The sequence below is a fragment of the Oncorhynchus masou genome, chromosome 32 (assembly GCF_036934945.1).
Source record: "Oncorhynchus masou masou isolate Uvic2021 chromosome 32, UVic_Omas_1.1, whole genome shotgun sequence".
NCBI classification, from domain to species: Eukaryota; Metazoa; Chordata; class Actinopteri; order Salmoniformes; family Salmonidae; genus Oncorhynchus; species Oncorhynchus masou.
The window spans coordinates 651,258-668,110 of record NC_088243.1 but is presented as its reverse complement, the minus strand read 5'-3'; the positions used below and the strand labels follow the sequence as shown (position 1 = coordinate 668,110).

The 16,853-nt window shown below is 46.7% G+C and overlaps 1 protein-coding gene across 1 annotated transcript in view; it reads right to left on the bottom strand.

Annotated features, from left to right (window-relative positions):
- The window catches only part of LOC135525443 (ezrin-like), a 52,800-nt gene that overhangs the window by 31,318 nt on the left and 4,629 nt on the right, over positions 1 to 16,853 (bottom strand). Inside the window, exons 2-5 of the mRNA XM_064953073.1 lie at positions 6,577 to 6,660; positions 5,828 to 5,923; positions 1,425 to 1,547; positions 1,167 to 1,318 (exon numbers count right to left, since the gene is read on the bottom strand). Coding sequence (XP_064809145.1) covers positions 1,167 to 1,318; positions 1,425 to 1,547; positions 5,828 to 5,923; positions 6,577 to 6,660 — 455 coding nt within the window. The remainder of the gene's footprint in view (positions 1 to 1,166; positions 1,319 to 1,424; positions 1,548 to 5,827; positions 5,924 to 6,576; positions 6,661 to 16,853) is intronic.

Below are 16,853 nucleotides of genomic sequence, written 5' to 3'. Positions count from 1 at the left end.
CTTTAGAGCAAATCTCTGCAGCGTTAGTAAAGATGTGATCAATACATGATGATTTAATTCCTGTGTTGTTTGTAAATACCCTGGTAGGTTGACTGGTAACCTGAACCAGGTTGCAGCTACTGGTTACAGTTTGAAGCATTTTCTTGAGTGGCCAGCTTGATTAGAGCCATCTGGAGGTTCATCCACACCCTTCTCCATCTGGATGTTCATCCACACCCATTGTCTTGAGTAGGCAGCTTGATTAGAGCCATCTGGAGGTTCATCCACACCCTTCTCCATCTGGAGGTTCATCCACACCCATTGTCTTGAGTAGGCAGCTTGATTAGAGCCAGTAAATATTCAAATCACCCAGAAAATATACCTCTCTGTTGATATCACATACAGTACTGTAGGTTTCGTGAGGCTGTGTAATGCACACCCACATCAAGCACATGTCTTACTGTAATATAACACCTTACCTCAAGCACAGACAGCATGTCGTACATATACCACACCATACACCTGTTGCTTATGATGCTAATTTTGCCATAAAATAACAGGAAGTGAGAACACTTGAGTTTGAAGTTGGGGTCTTGGTATTATATATATATATATATTAGATATATGGGTATTAATTCTGTAATGAACAAGTCATACAGCCACCATCTGGAGGTTCATCCACCCCCTTCTCCATCTGGAGGTTCATCCACCCCTTTTCCATCTGGAGGTTCATCCACCCCCTTCTCCATCTGGAGGTTCATCCACCCCTTCTCCATCTGGAGGTTCATCCACCCCCTGCTGCTTCTCCATCTGGAGGTTCACCCCCCCTGCTGCTTCTCCATCTGGAGGTTCATCCACCCCTTCTCCATCTGGAGGTTCATCCACCCCCTACTGCTTCTCCATCTGGAGGTTCATCCACCCCGTTCTCCATCTGGAGGTTCATCCACCCTCTGCTGCTTCTCCATCGGGAGGTTCATCCACCCCCTTCTCCATCTGGAGGTTCATCCACCCCCTGCTGCTTCTCCATCTGGATGTTCATCCACCACCTCTCCATCTGGAGGTTCATCCACCCCCTGCTGCTTCTCCATCTGGAGGTTCATCCACCACCTCTCCATCTGGAGGTTCATCCACCCCCTGCTGCTTCTCCATCTGGAGGTTCATCCACCCCCTTCTCCACACTGACTCACCTCTTGGGCAGCAGGCGTTCATTGGTCAGGTAACCATTCTGGTGTGTCTCCTTATTGAAGTCTCCAAACTTGGCCTGTACAGAGTAGGAGGCTAGCAGAACAGCAGACTCTGGAGGGCAGTACACCTCATCAGTTAGGATGTCCTCCTTCACCTGGAGGTGGAAGACAAACGTCTGGATCACGTGGGGGAGGGGGGTCTCTGTCTGTGTGTGTGTGTGTGTGTGTGTGTGTGTGCGTGCGTGCGTGCGTGCGTGTTACCTGCAGGAAGAACAGTTTCTGGGTGCTCTCCTGGATCAGCTCCTCAGCCACATCCTCTGGGTAGAACTTGGCCCGGAAACGGAACTGGAGAGGAACCTCTTTCTTTACTTCCTGGGATATCACCTGGGAGGGGGGCAGAGAGGAGTGGGCGACAGGAGATGAGAGGAGAGAGGAAAGGGAAGGAGATGAGAGGAGAGGATGGGTCAGAGAGGAGAGGGAGATAGGAGAGGAGAGAGGAAAGGGGAGGAGAGGAGAGGATGGGGCAGAGAGGAGAGGGATACAGGAGATGAGAGGAGAGAGGAAAGGAGAGGATGGGTCAGAGAGGAGAGGGAGACAGGAGATGAGAGGAGAGAGGAAAGGGGAGGAGATGAGGAGATCCATGGGTCAGACACTGAGAGGGATACAGGAGAGGAGTTCAGGAAAGGGGAGGAGAGGATGGGAAAGGAGGGGAGAGGGAGACAGGAGATGAGAGGAGAGAGGAAAGGGGAGGAGATGAGGAGAGGATGGGGCAGAGAGGAGAGGGAGACAGGAGAGGAGAGAGGAAAGGGGAGGAGAGGATGGGAAAGGAGGGGAGAGGGAGACAGGAGATGAGAGGAGAGAGGAAAGGGGAGGAGATGAGAGGAGAGGATGGGGCAGAAGAACAGAAGGTGGATACAGGAGAGGAGAGGGAAAGGGGAGGAGAACCTCTTTCTTTACTTCCTGGGAGAGGGAGGGGGTCAGAGAGGAGAGGGAGACAGGAGATGAGAGAGGGAAAGGGGGAGGATGAGGGAGAGGATGGGACAGAGAGGAGAGGGAGACAGGAGAGGAGAGAGGAAAGGGAGGAGAGGAGAGGATGGGGCAGAGAGGAGAGGGATACAGGAGAGGAGAGAGGGAAAGGGAGGAGAGGAGAGGATGGGACAGAGAGGAGAGGGAGACAGGAGAGGAGAGAGGAGAGGGATACAGGAGAGGAGAGAGGAAAGGGGAGGAGAGGATGGGTCAGAGAGGAGAGGGAGACAGGAGATGAGAGAGGAGAGGGGAGGAGAGGAGAGGATGGGGCAGAGAGGAGAGGGAGACAGGAGAGGAGAGAGGAAAGGGGAGGAGAGGAGAGGATGGGACAGAGAGGAGAGGGAGACAGGAGAGGAGAGAGGAAAGGGGAGGAGAGGATGGGTCAGAGAGGAGAGGGAGACAGGAGAGGAGAGAGGAAAGGGGAGGAGAGGAGAGGATGGGACAGAAAGGAGAGGGAGACAGGAGAGGAGAGAGGAAAGGGGAGGAGAGGAGAGGATGGGTCAGAGAGGAGAGGGAGACAGGAGGGGAGAGAGGAAAGGGGAGGAGAGGAGAGGATGGGACAGAGAGGAGAGGGAGACAGGAGAGGAGAGAGGAAAGGGGAGGAGAGGAGAGGATGGGACAGAGAGGAGAGGGAGACAGGAGAGGAGAGAGGAAAGGAGAGGATGGGACAGAAAGGAGAGGGATACAGGAGAGGAGAGAGGAAAGGGGAGGAGAGGAGAGCATGGGAAAGGAGGGGTCAGAGAGGATGAGAGGGGAGGGAGGAAAGGGAGAGAGGAGGAGAGGAGAGGATGGGACAGAGAGGAGAGGGAGACAGGAGAGGAGAGAGGAAAGGAGAGGATGGGACAGAAAGGAGAGGGATACAGGAGAGGAGAGAGGAAAGGGGAGGAGAGGAGAGCATGGGAAAGGAGGGGAGAGAGGATGAGAGGGGAGGAGAGGAAAGGGAGAGAGGAGGAGAGGAGAGGATGGGGCAGAGAGGAGAGGGAGACAGGAGAGGAGAGAGGAAAGGGGAGGAGATGAAAGGGAGAGAGGAGGAGAGGAGAGGGGATGATGGGGGGGTGTGGTTATGACATGAGTAACCCCCATGTCAGTGGTATTCAACGTCAGGGGAAACAGCAGTGGGGTTGCCAAAATATGTATTTATGAATTTATATTAGGAATAAAAAAGTACAGATGAATATCTGGGACAATATACACACGTTTCTGAGAGAGATCATTTGAAAAATAAAATGTTATTGAGTAAATGAATTGGATTTTATTTTATTTTGCAATGAATTTAAGGTCATATGTCATATGTAAAAGCTTAAACCGAGTTTATTCACCCATTGGGTTGGTACAAGCAGCACAAGACAAATACATGTATTCCCCAGTGGTAATATACAGTGGGGTATTTAGTCAGCCACCAATTGTGCAAGTTCTCCAACTTAAAAAGATGAGAGAGGCCTGTAATTTTCATCATCGGTACACTTCAACTATGACAGACAAAATGAGAAGAAAAAAAATCCAGAAAATCACATTGTAGGATTTTTTTGAAATGTACATGTATTTGCAAATGCACCCTGACTTGGGTGGACTCTCTCGAAACATTACATCCTTATTGCTAGGCAGCAAGTGATGCGGGCAACAAACTGTTCCTTCTCCCTTAATGTGATCTGACCTGACCTCGACCCCCATTCCTCACTAAACCACATCTCTCCACCATGATCAGCGACTGCAACCATGTGATCGTCTTTACTTCACTCAGTACATTTCAAGCTTAAATTGCCTCCATCATATACCTTCCTCCTACCGATACCCATTAACTTCTGGTGTGGAAACCAGACTACCGCATCCCTCATGTCTCTACTATAACTGATGATTAACAATATTTTAAAGTTTAGAAATCTGAACCCATCAATGTAAAAATGCGAAATTTACAGATTTTAAGGTTGTGTCATTGGAGTTGGGGTGGGGTCGTGAGAAATTCTTATGGGGGAAAAAATGGGGTCGTGATAAATTTTGACGGAAACAAATTGGGGTTGCCTAAATTCTAAAGGAAATAAATTGAGGTCGCCTAAATTCTGACAGAAACCAATGGGGTCCCCCCATGAAAAGGTTTGAATACCACTGCCCTACACAATAAATCAGGGGTAGGTTACATTGCTATGTCTAGAATGGATTAAGTGGGACCATAGTTCCAACCCACGCCGACTCAGGCATACAGAGCAGCGAGTCGGATTCCAACCCACGCCGACTCAGGCATACAGAGCAGCGAGTCGGGTTCCAACCCACGCCGACTCAGGCATACAGAGCAGCGAGTCGGATTCCAACCCACGCCGACTCAGGCATACAGAGCAGCGAGTCGGATTCCAACCCACGCCGACTCAGGCATACAGAGCAGCGAGTCGGGTTCCAACCCACGCCGACTCAGGCATACAGAGCAGCGATCGGATTCCAACCCACGCCGACTCAGGCATACAGAGCAGCGAGTCGGATTCCAACCCACGCCGACTCAGGCATACAGAGCAGCGAGTCGGGTTCCAACCCCACCCCGACTCAGGCATACAGAGCAGCGAGTCGGATTCCAACCCACGCCGACTCAGGCATACAGAGCAGCGAGTCGGGTTCCAACCCCACCCCGAATCAGGCATACAGAGCAGCGAGTCGGATTCCAACCCACGCCGACTCAGGCATACAGAGCAGCGAGTCGGATTCCAACCCACGCCGACTCAGGCATACAGAGCAGCGAGTCGGGTTCCAACCCACGCCGACTCAGGCATACAGAGCAGCGAGTCGGGTTCCAACCCACGCCGACTCAGGCATACAGAGCAGCGAGTCGGGTTCCAACCCACGCCGACTCAGGCATACAGAGCAGCGAGTCGGGTTCCAACCCACGCCGACTCAGGCATACAGAGCAGCGAGTCGGATTCCAACCCACGCCGACTCAGGCATACAGAGCAGCGAGTCGGGTTCCAACCCACGCCGACTCAGGCATACAGAGCAGCGAGTCGGGTTCCAACCCACGCCGACTCAGGCATACAGAGCAGCGAGTCGGGTTCCAACCCACGCCGACTCAGGCATACAGAGCAGCGAGTCGGGTTCCAACCCACGCCGACTCAGGCATACAGAGCAGCGAGTCGGGTTCCAACCCACGCCGACTCAGGCATACAGAGCAGCGAGTCGGATTCCAACCCACGCCGACTCAGGCATACAGAGCAGCGAGTCGGGTTCCAACCCACTCAGGCATACAGAGCAGACTCGGGTTCCAGGCACTCAGGCACAGAGCAGCGAGTCGGGTTCCAACCCCACCCCGACTCAGGCATACAGAGCAGCGAGTCGGATTCCAACCCACGCCGACTCAGGCATACAGAGCAGCGAGTCGGATTCCAACCCACCCCGACTCAGGCATACAGAGCAGCGAGTCGGATTCCAACCCACGCCGACTCAGGCATACAGAGCAGCGAGTCGGATTCCAACCCACCCCGACTCAGGCATACAGAGCAGCGAGTCGGATTCCAACCCACCCCGACTCAGGCATACAGAGCAGCGAGTCGGATTCCAACCCACCCCGACTCAGGCATACAGAGCAGCGAGTCGGGTTCCAACCCACGCCGACTCAGGCATACAGAGCTGTCACCGCTGGATCACACACACCAACTTACCTTTTTATCAAACTTCAGCCACGTTTGGAACCCTTTGTTGTTGACGAACAGCAGGCCGAAGTACCAGAGCTCCCGCAGACCGACCGTTCTGGACACCTGGAGAAAACAGAGGAGACGGAGAGACAAACAAAAGAAACGTTTTACACTGGAGAGACGTGACACTGACGAATATATATTTTTACAAAATCTTGTTCACCTTTTCCTACAACATGGTCATTATAATGAGATGGGTTAGTTTGTGAGGGAGTGTGTGTGTGTGAGACTTGGTTGGTTGGTTAGTTAGTTAGTTAGTTAGTTAGTTAGTTAGTTAGTGAGTAAGGGAGTGTGTGTGAGACTTAGTTAGTTAGTTAGTTATTTAGTTAATTAGTTAGTTAATTAGTTAGTTAGTTAGTGAGGGAGGGAGGGAGGGAGGGAGTGTGTGAGGGAGGGAGTGAGTGTGTGTGAGAGACTTAGTGTGTGTGAGAGTTAGTTAGTTAGTTAGTTAGTTAGTTAGTGAGGGTGTGTGTGTGTGTGTGTGTGTGTGTGTGTGTGTGTGTGTGTGTGTGTGTGTGTGTTGTTTGTGTGTGAGAGAGACTTAGTGTGTGTGAGAGTTAGTTAGTGATTGAGTGAGTGAGTGAGTGAGTGAGTGAGTGAGTGAGTGAGTGAGTGAGTGAGTGAGTGAGTGAGTGAGTGAGGGAGGGAGGGAGGGAGGGCGTGCGTGCGTGCGAGAGAGAGTTAGTTAGTTAGTTAGTTGGTGAATGTGAACTGACCTGATCGAACAACTGTTTGCCGGTGGTGCTGGGAAGAATGGAGAACTCCAGCTCAGCATCCATTGTGGTGATCCGGACATTGACCTGGAGATTCACAATCAGAACCTCCTTTATTCACCAGCAACGGTTCCATGGACCAGGAATCTCAGCTGGTCAAGTGGTGCTGACATTAACTGACATTACACAGAAAACACAGAAAACACAGAATGCACAGAAAACACAGAAAACACAGACAACACAGACAACACAGAATACACAGAATACACAGAATACACAGAATACACAGAATACACAGAATACACAGAATACACAGAATACACAGAATACAACACAATACACAGAATACACAGACAACACAGAAAACACAGAATACACAGACAACACAGAATACACAGAAAACACAGAATACACAGAATACCCAGTACACAGAATACACAGAATACACAGTACACAGAATACACAGACAACACAGAATACACAGAAAACACAGAATACACAGAAAACACAGAATACACAGAATACACAGAATACACAGTACACAGAATACACAGAATACACAGAATACACAGACAACACAGAATACACAGAAAACACAGAATACACAGAATACACAGAATACACAGAATACACAGACAACACAGAATACACAGAAAACACAGAATACACAGAAAACAGCTTGTCTGAAGGTACACGCTTTCTTCTCCAATATACTTTGTTGAATGATTGCAACCCTTTTCACCTTCAGAAGGTAGTGTGCAACTCAGTGACTTGATTTGAAGTTACTTTGAGGTGATTTTGGGGATAAAGGTTCATTGAGGTTGAGTTCATTCATTCTCTCATAGTTGATTTAGTCAGCTGACGTTCGTTAATAGTGGCTGTCACTGTGTATACAGAGACAGAATGTAGATCGCAATCTATTCTGGTCCATACACCTACTTTCAAGGTAAGGAAACATAAATAATATAATTATTTAAGGTCAACTATACCTCTGTGGTGCTGCTGTGAAGCCATTTCCTCATAAACCATCTCTAATTGCTAACTACTATCTCAGTAGACTTTGGACTAGCAGGGCCTGCAAGGTTAACATAACAAAGCATTCGACGCTTGCCAAAGTACAGATGTCTCTCTCAAGAAAAACATGAACCTCAACGTCTAGGAGTGGGCAAGTTTTATGAGGTGGTAGAAGCCAAATATGCCCTTAATCTGTTACTGAGGGACTACCTTTACACTGTTACTGAGGGACTACCCTTAATCTGTTACTGAGGGACTACCCTTACACTGTTACTGAGGGACTACCTTTACACTGTTACTGAGGGACTGCCCTTACACTGTTACTGAGGGACTGCCCTTACACTGTTACTGAGGGCTTCCCTTAATCTGTTACTGAGGGACTACCCTTACACTGTTACTGAGGGACTACCTTTACACTGTTACTGAGGGACTGCCCTTACACTGTTACTGAGGGACTGCCCTTACACTGTTACTGAGGGACTGCCCTTAATCTGTTACTGAGGGACTGCCCTTAATCTGTTACTGGGGGACTACCCTTACACTGTTACTGAGGGACTACCTTTACACTGTTACTGAGGGACTGCCCTTACACTGTTACTGAGGGACTGCCCTTAATCTGTTACTGAGGGACTGCCCTTAATCTGTTACTGGGGGACTACCCTTACACTGTTACTGAGGGACTACCTTTACACTGTTACTGAGGGACTACCCTTACACTGTTACTGAGGGACTACCTTTACACTGTTACTGAGGGACTGCCCTTACACTGTTACTGAGGGACTGCCCTTACACTGTTACTGAGGGACTGCCCTTAATCTGTTACTGAGGGACTACCCTTACACTGTTACTGAGGGACTACCCTTACACTGTTACTGAGGGACTGCCCTTACACTGTTACTGAGGGACTGCCCTTAATCTGTTACTGAGGGACTGCCCTTACACTGTTACTGAGGGACTGCCCTTACACTGTTACTGAGGGACTACCCTTACACTGTTACTGAGGGACTACCCTTACACTGTTACTGAGGGACTGCCCTTACACTGTTACTGAGGGACTGCCCTTACACTGTTACTGAGGGACTACCCTTACACTGTTACTGAGGGACTGCCCTTAATCTGTTACTGAGGGACTACCCTTACACTGTTACTGAGGGACTACCCTTACACTGTTACTGAGGGACTACCCTTACACTGTTACTGAGGGACTACCTTTACACTGTTACTGAGGGACTGCCCTTACACTGTTACTGAGGGACTGCCCTTACACTGTTACTGAGGGACTGCCCTTAATCTGTTACTGGGGGACTACCCTTACACTGTTACTGAGGGACTACCCTTACACTGTTACTGAGGGACTGCCCTTACACTGTTACTGAGGGACTGCCCTTAATCTGTTACTGAGGGACTGCCCTTACACTGTTACTGAGGGACTGCCCTTACACTGTTACTGAGGGACTACCCTTACACTGTTACTGAGGGACTACCCTTACACTGTTACTGAGGGACTGCCCTTACACTGTTACTGAGGGACTGCCCTTACACTGTTACTGAGGGACTACCCTTACACTGTTACTGAGGGACTGCCCTTACTGTTACTGAGGGACTACCCTTACACTGTTACTGAGGGACTACCCTTACACTGTTACTGAGGGACTACCCTTACACTGTTACTGAGGGACTGCCCTTACACTGTTACTGAGGGACTGCCCTTACACTGTTACTGAGGGACTGCCCTTACACTGTTACTGAGGGACTGCCCTTAATCTGTTACTGAGGGACTACCCTTACACTGTTACTGAGGGACTACCCTTACACTGTTACTGAGGGACTACCCTTACACTGTTACTGGGACTACCCTTACACTGTTACTGAGGGACTGCCCTTAATCTGTTACTGAGGGACTACCCTTACACTGTTACTGAGGGACTACCCTTACACTGTTACTGAGGGACTGCCCTTACACTGTTACTGAGGGACTACCCTTACACTGTTACTGAGGGACTACCTTTACACTGTTACTGAGGGACTACCCTTACACTGTTACTGAGGGACTGCCCTTAATCTGTTACTGAGGGACTGCCCTTACACTGTTACTGAGGGACTGCCCTTACACTGTTACTGAGGGACTGCCCTTACACTGTTACTGAGGGACTGCCCTTAATCTGTTACTGAGGGACTGCCCTTAATCTGTTACTGAGGGACTACCCTTACACTGTTACTGAGGGACTACCCTTACACTGTTACTGAGGGACTACCCTTACACTGTTACTGAGGGACTGCCCTTACACTGTTACTGAGGGACTGCCCTTACACTGTTACTGAGGGACTGCCCTTACACTGTTACTGAGGGACTGCCCTTAATCTGTTACTGAGGGACTACCCTTACACTGTTACTGAGGGACTACCCTTACACTGTTACTGAGGGACTACCCTTACACTGTTACTGGGACTACCCTTACACTGTTACTGAGGGACTGCCCTTAATCTGTTACTGAGGGACTACCCTTACACTGTTACTGAGGGACTACCCTTACACTGTTACTGAGGGACTACCTTTACACTGTTACTGGGACTACCCTTACACTGTTACTGAGGGACTACCCTTAATCTGTTACTGAGGGACTGCCCTTACACTGTTACTGAGGGACTACCTTTACACTGTTACTGAGGGACTACCCTTAATCTGTTACTGAGGGACTACCCTTAATCTGTTACTGAGGGACTGCCCTTACACTGTTACTGAGGGACTACCCTTACACTGTTACTGAGGGACTACCCTTACACTGTTACTGAGGGACTACCCTTACACTGTTACTGAGGGACTACCTTTACACTGTTACTGAGGGACTACCCTTACACTGTTACTGAGGGACTACCCTTACACTGTTACTGAGGGACTGCCCTTAATCTGTTACTGAGGGACTACCCTTACACTGTTACTGAGGGACTGCCCTTAATCTGTTACTGAGGGACTACCCTTACACTGTTACTGAGGGACTACACTTACACTGTTACTGAGGGACTACCCTTACACTGTTACTGAGGGACTGCCCTTAATCTGTTACTGAGGGACTACCCTTACACTGTTACTGAGGGACTGCCCTTAATCTGTTACTGAGGGACTACCCTTACACTGTTACTGAGGGACTACCCTTAATCTGTTACTGAGGGACTACCCTTTCACTGTTACTGAGGGACTACCCTTACACTGTTACTGAGGGACTGCCCTTACACTGTTACTGAGGAGGGATAGACAGATATCACTATCACTTCAAGCTGAAATATTAAACTTTTTGGGCGACCCAACCAAATTCACATAGAAATGTGTGTTATAGATCTGTCATTCTCATTGAAAGTCAGTCTAGGAAGCTGTAGATCTGTTCTACGTGCTCTATTTCTATGCTTCCCCATTCTTAAATTTCGTATTTGCGTATTTTACTTTTGGTTTTGTACACCAGCTTCAAACAGCTGAAAATACAATATTTTGAGGTACAAAATATATTTCACAGCAGTTTATAAATAAGCAAAGACAATGAAAAAGCACGAGTATTGCAACAGACTGCTTCTTCAATACAGACCAGGTATCATAATCAGATTTTCTACCATGGAAAACGATTGTAGGCAGAGAGATTGTGGATTATTGAAAAGATGTCTTGCCTATTTTCAGCCAAGACATATTTAAAGGTACAGTGCTTTCATACCCCTTGACTTTTTCCAAATGTTGTAACGTTACAGCCTCAGCAATCTTCACACAATACCCCATAATGACAAAGCAAAAACTGTTTTTTTAGAATTTAGAATTTTTTGCAAATGTATTAAAAAAAATAAAAAACAGAAACACCTTATTTACATAAGTATTCAGACCCTTTGCTGTGAGACTCGACATTGAGCTCAGGTGCATCCTGTTTCCATTTATCATCCTTGAGATGTTTCTACAATTTGATTGGTATCCCACCTGAGGTAAATTCAATTGATTGGATGATTTGGAAAGGCACACACCTGTCTATATAAGGTCCCACATTTGACAGTGCATTTCAAAGCAAAAACCAAGCCATGAGGTCGAAGGAATTGTCCATAGAGCTCCAAGACAGGATTCTGTCAAGGCACAGTTCTGGGGAAGGGTACCAAAAAATGTCTGCAGCATTGAAGGTCCCCAAGAACACAGTGGCCTCCGTCATTCTTAAATGGAAGAAGTTTGGAACCACCAATACTCTTCCTAGAGCTGGCTGCCCAGACAAACTGAGCAATCGTGGGAGAACGGCCTTGGTCGGGGAGGTGACCAAGAACCCGATGGTCACTCTGACAGAGCTCTAGAGTTCCTCTGTGGAGATGGCAGAACCTTCCAGAAGGAAAACCATCTCTGCAGCACTCCACCAATCAGGCCTTCATGGTACAGTGGCCAGACGGAAGCCACTCCTCAGTATAAGGCACATGACTCCAAGCCTGCTTGGAGTTTGCCAAAAGGCACCTAAAGACTCTCAGACCTTGAGAAACATGATTCTGTGGTCTGATGAAACCAAGAATGAACACTTTGGCCTGAATGCCGAGCGTCACATCTGAGGAAACCTGGCACTATCCCTACGGTGAAGCATGGTGGTGGCAGCATCATGCTGTGGGGATGTTTTTCAGTGGAAGTGACTGGGAGACTAGTCAGGATCGAGGCAAAGATGAACGGAGCAAAGTACAGAGAGATCCTTGATGAAAACCTGCTCCAGATCCCTCAGGACCTCAGACTGGGGTGAAGGTTCACCTTCCAACAGGACAACGAACCTAAACACACAGCCAAGACAGGAAGGGCTTCAGGACAATTCTCTGAATGTCCTTGAGTGGCCCAGACTTGAACCAGATTGAACATCTCCGGAGAGACCTGAAAATAGCTGTGCAGCAACACTCTCCATCTAACCTGACAGAGCTTGAGAGGATCTGCAGAGAAGAATGGGAGAAACTCCCCAAATACAGGTGTGCCAAGCTTGTAGCGTCATACCCAAGAAGACTTGAGGCTCTTATCACTGGCAAAGGTGCTTCAACCAAGTACTGAGTAAAGGGTCTGAATACTTATGTGAATGTGATATCATTTTTTTCTATATTTTTTTATAAATTATCAAACATTTATAAAATCCTGTTTTTTGCTTTGTCATTACGGGCAATTGTGTGCAGGCAGATTGATGAGGAGGAAAAAATCTATTTAATCCATTTTAAAATAAGGCTGCAACTTCCCAAAATGTTAAAAAAGTCAAGGGGTCTGAATACTTTCCGACGGCACTTTATATAATGTATACTATATATAATATATACTTTATTTAATATATATAATATATACTTTATGTAATATATATAATATATACTTTATTTAATATATATAATATATACTTTATTTAATATATATAATATATACTTTATTTAATATATATAATATATACTTTATTTAATATATATAATATATACTTTATTTAATATATATAATATATACTTTATTTAATATATATAATATATACTTTATTTAATATATATAATATATACTTTATTTAATATATATAATATATACTTTATATAATATATATAATATATACTTTATTTAATATATATAATATATACTTTATTTAATATATATAATATATACTTTATTTAATATATATAATATATACTTTATATAATGTATACTATATATAATATATACTTTATTTAATATATATAATATATACTTTATATAATATATACAATATATAATATATATAATATATACTTATATATATATATATAATATATACTTTTTAATAATATATATAATATATACTTTATATAATATATAAAATATATATAATTTATATAATATATATAATATATACTTTATTTAATATTTATAATATATACTTTATATAATATATATAATATATAATAATATATATAATATATATAATATATATAATATATACTTTATATAATATATATAATATATACTTTATATAATATATACTATATATACTTTATCTAATATATACTATATATAATGTATATATAAATATACAGTGTTGTAACAATGTACAAATAGTTAAAGTACGCAAGGGGAAATAAATAAGCATAAATATGGGTTGTATTTACAATGGTGTTTGTTCTTCACTGGTTGTCCTTTTCTTGTGGCAACCAGTCTCTCTCTCTCTCTCTCTCTCTCTCTCTCTCTCTCTCTCTCGCTCTCTGTCCCTCTCGCTCTCTGTCCCTCTCGCTCTCTGTCCCTCGCTCTCTCTGTCCCTCTCTCTCTCTGTCCCTCTCTCTCTGTGTCTCTCCCTCTGTCCCTCTCTCTCTCTCTGTCCCTCTCGCTCTCTCTCTCCCTCTCTCTCTCTCTCTCTCTCTCTCTCTCTCTCTCTCTCTGTCCCTCTCTCTCTCTGTCTCGCTCTCTGTCCCTCTCGCTCTCTCTCTCTGTCCCTCTCTCTCTCTGTCCCTCTCTCTCTCTGTCCCTCTCTCTCTCTGTCCCTCTCGCTCTCTGTCCCTCTCGCTCTCTCTCTCTGTCCCTCTCTCTCTCTCTCTCTCTGTCCCTCTCTGTCACTCTCTCTCTCTGTCCCTCTCTCTCTCTGTCCCTCTCTCTCTCTGTCTCTCTCTCTCTCTATCCCTCTCTATCCCTCTCTCTCTCTGTCTGTCCCTCTCTCTCTCTGTCTGTCCCTCTCTCTCTGTCTGTCCCTCTGTCTCTCTCTGTCTGTCTGTCTCTCTCTCTCTCCCTCTCTCTCTCTGTCTGTCCCTCTCTCTCTGTCTGTCCCTCTCTCTGTCTGTCCCTCTCTCTCTCTCTGTCCCTCTCTCTCTCTCTCTCTCTCTCTCGTTCACTGAACCTTGACAGAGAATTGAAGCGTTGGCTTTCTCTGCTGCGTTACACAACCTCTTTATAAACTTACCCTCCAACACGCCCCAGCGCCATAAAGATAAACCCATCTTAAATTGCGCAACAACAACTGGAACATCGGCCTCCACCACCTCCATGTTTCCTAACACATCACGTGAGCAGATAGATATATATATATGATCTGTATGCTGCTCTTTTTTCAGTCTGATCATTTCTGACCATTTATCAGCTACGTTTCCTAGCAAATCACCATATACTCACCATGAGCATACTGTATACGGGCTCGATCTATATGCTACACGTTCTATGCTACACGTTCTATACTACACGTTCTATGCTACACGTTCTATGCTACATTTTGTATGCTACACTTTCTATGCTACATTTTGTGCTACACGTTCTATGCTACACGTTCTATGCTACATTTTGTATGCTACACATTCTATGCTACACGTTCTATGCTACACGTTCTATGCTACATTTTGTATGCTACACTTTCTATGCTACACGTTCTATGCTACATTTTGTATGCTACACTTTCTAGTCAGGCACAATTTTTTATTTTTTATTTCACTGATCAAAGAAGATTTGGGATTAGAGATGAGATACAGGACCAGTTGATCAGATGTGGATTTTGTTCCATTGGATTTGGAGAACAACAACAATCATGGTTGAACCCTGTTCTATCCACTCCCCAGTATCTTCCTGGGTATTTAATAAAAACATTTATTGAACCTTTATTTAACAAGGCAAGTCAGTTTCAAAAACAAACTCTTATTTACAATGGCGGCCTACCCAGGTCAAACCCGGACAACTGCTCCCTGGGTAACCCTAGGTCTCATCTCCCCGGTCAAACCCGGACAACTGCTCCCTGGGTAACCCTAGGTCTCATCTCCCCGGTCAAACCCGGACAACTGCTCCCTGGGTAACCCTAGGTCTCATCTCCCCGGTCAAACCCGGACAACTTCTCCCTGGGTAACCCTAGGTCTCATCTCTCTGGGTAACCCTAGGTCTCATCTCCCCGGTCAAACCCGGACAACTTCTCCCTGGGTAACCCTAGGTCTCATCTCTCTGGGTAACCCTAGGTCTCATCACCCCGGTCAAACCCGGACAACTTCTCCCTGGGTAACCCTAGGTCTCATCTCCCTGGGTAACCCTAGGTCTCATCTCCCTGGGTAACCATAGGTCTCATCTCCCTGGGTAACCCTAGGTCTCATCTCCCTGGGTAACCCTAGGTCTCATATCATCTCTCTGGGTAATCCAATGTCTCGTATCATCTCTCTGGGTAACCCAAGGTCTCGTATCATCTCTCTGGGTAACCCTAGGTCTCATCTCCCTGGGTAACCCTAGGTCTCATCTCCCTGGGTAACCCTAGGTCTCATCTCCCTGGGTAACCCTAGGTCTCATCTCCCTGGGTAACCCTAGGTCTCATCTCCTCTGGGTAACCCTAGGTCTCATCTCCCTGGGTAACCCTAGGTCTCATCATCTCCTGGGTAACCCAAGGTCTCATCTCCTGGGTAACCCAAGGTCTCATCTCCTCTGGGTAACCCTAGGTCTCATCTCCTCTGGGTAACCCTAGGTCTCATCTCCCTGGGTAACCCTAGGTCTCATCTCCCTGGGTAACCCTAGGTCTCATCTCCCTGGGTAACCCTAGGTCTCATCTCCCTGGGTAACCCTAGGTCTCATCTCCCTGGGTAACCCTAGGTCTCATCTCCCTGGGTAACCCTAGGTCTCATCTCCCTGGGTAACCCTAGGTCTCATGTCCCTGGGTAATCCAGGTCTCATATCATCTCTCTGGGTAATCCAAGGTCTCGTATCATCTCTCTGGGTAACCCAAGGTCTCGTATCATCTCTCTGGGTAACCCTAGGTCTCATCTCCCTGGGTAACCCTAGGTCTCATCACCCTGGGTAACCCTAGGTCTCATCTCCCTGGGTAACCCTAGGTCTCATCTCCCTGGGTAACCCTAGGTCTCATCTCCCTGGGTAACCCTAGGTCTCATCTCCCTGGGTAACCCTAGGTCTCATCTCCCTGGGTAACCCTAGGTCTCATCTCCCTGGGTAACCCTAGGTCTCATATCATCTCTCTGGGTAATCCAAGGTCTCGTATCATCTCTCTGGGTAACCCAAGGTCTCATCTCTCTGGGTAACCCTAGGTCTCATCTCCTATGGGTAACCCAAGGTCTCATCTCCTCTCTGGGTAACCCTAGGTCTCATATCCCTGGGTAACCCTAGGTCTCATCTCCCTGGGTAACCCTAGGTCTCATCTCCCTGGGTAACCCTAGGTCTCATCTCCTGGGTAACCAAGGTCTCATCCATCTCTCTGGGTAACCCAAGGTCTCGTACCATCTCTCTGGGTAACCCAAGGTCTCGTATCATCTCTCTGGGTAACCCTAGGTCTCATCTCCCTGGGTAACCCTAGGTCTCATCTCCCTGGGTA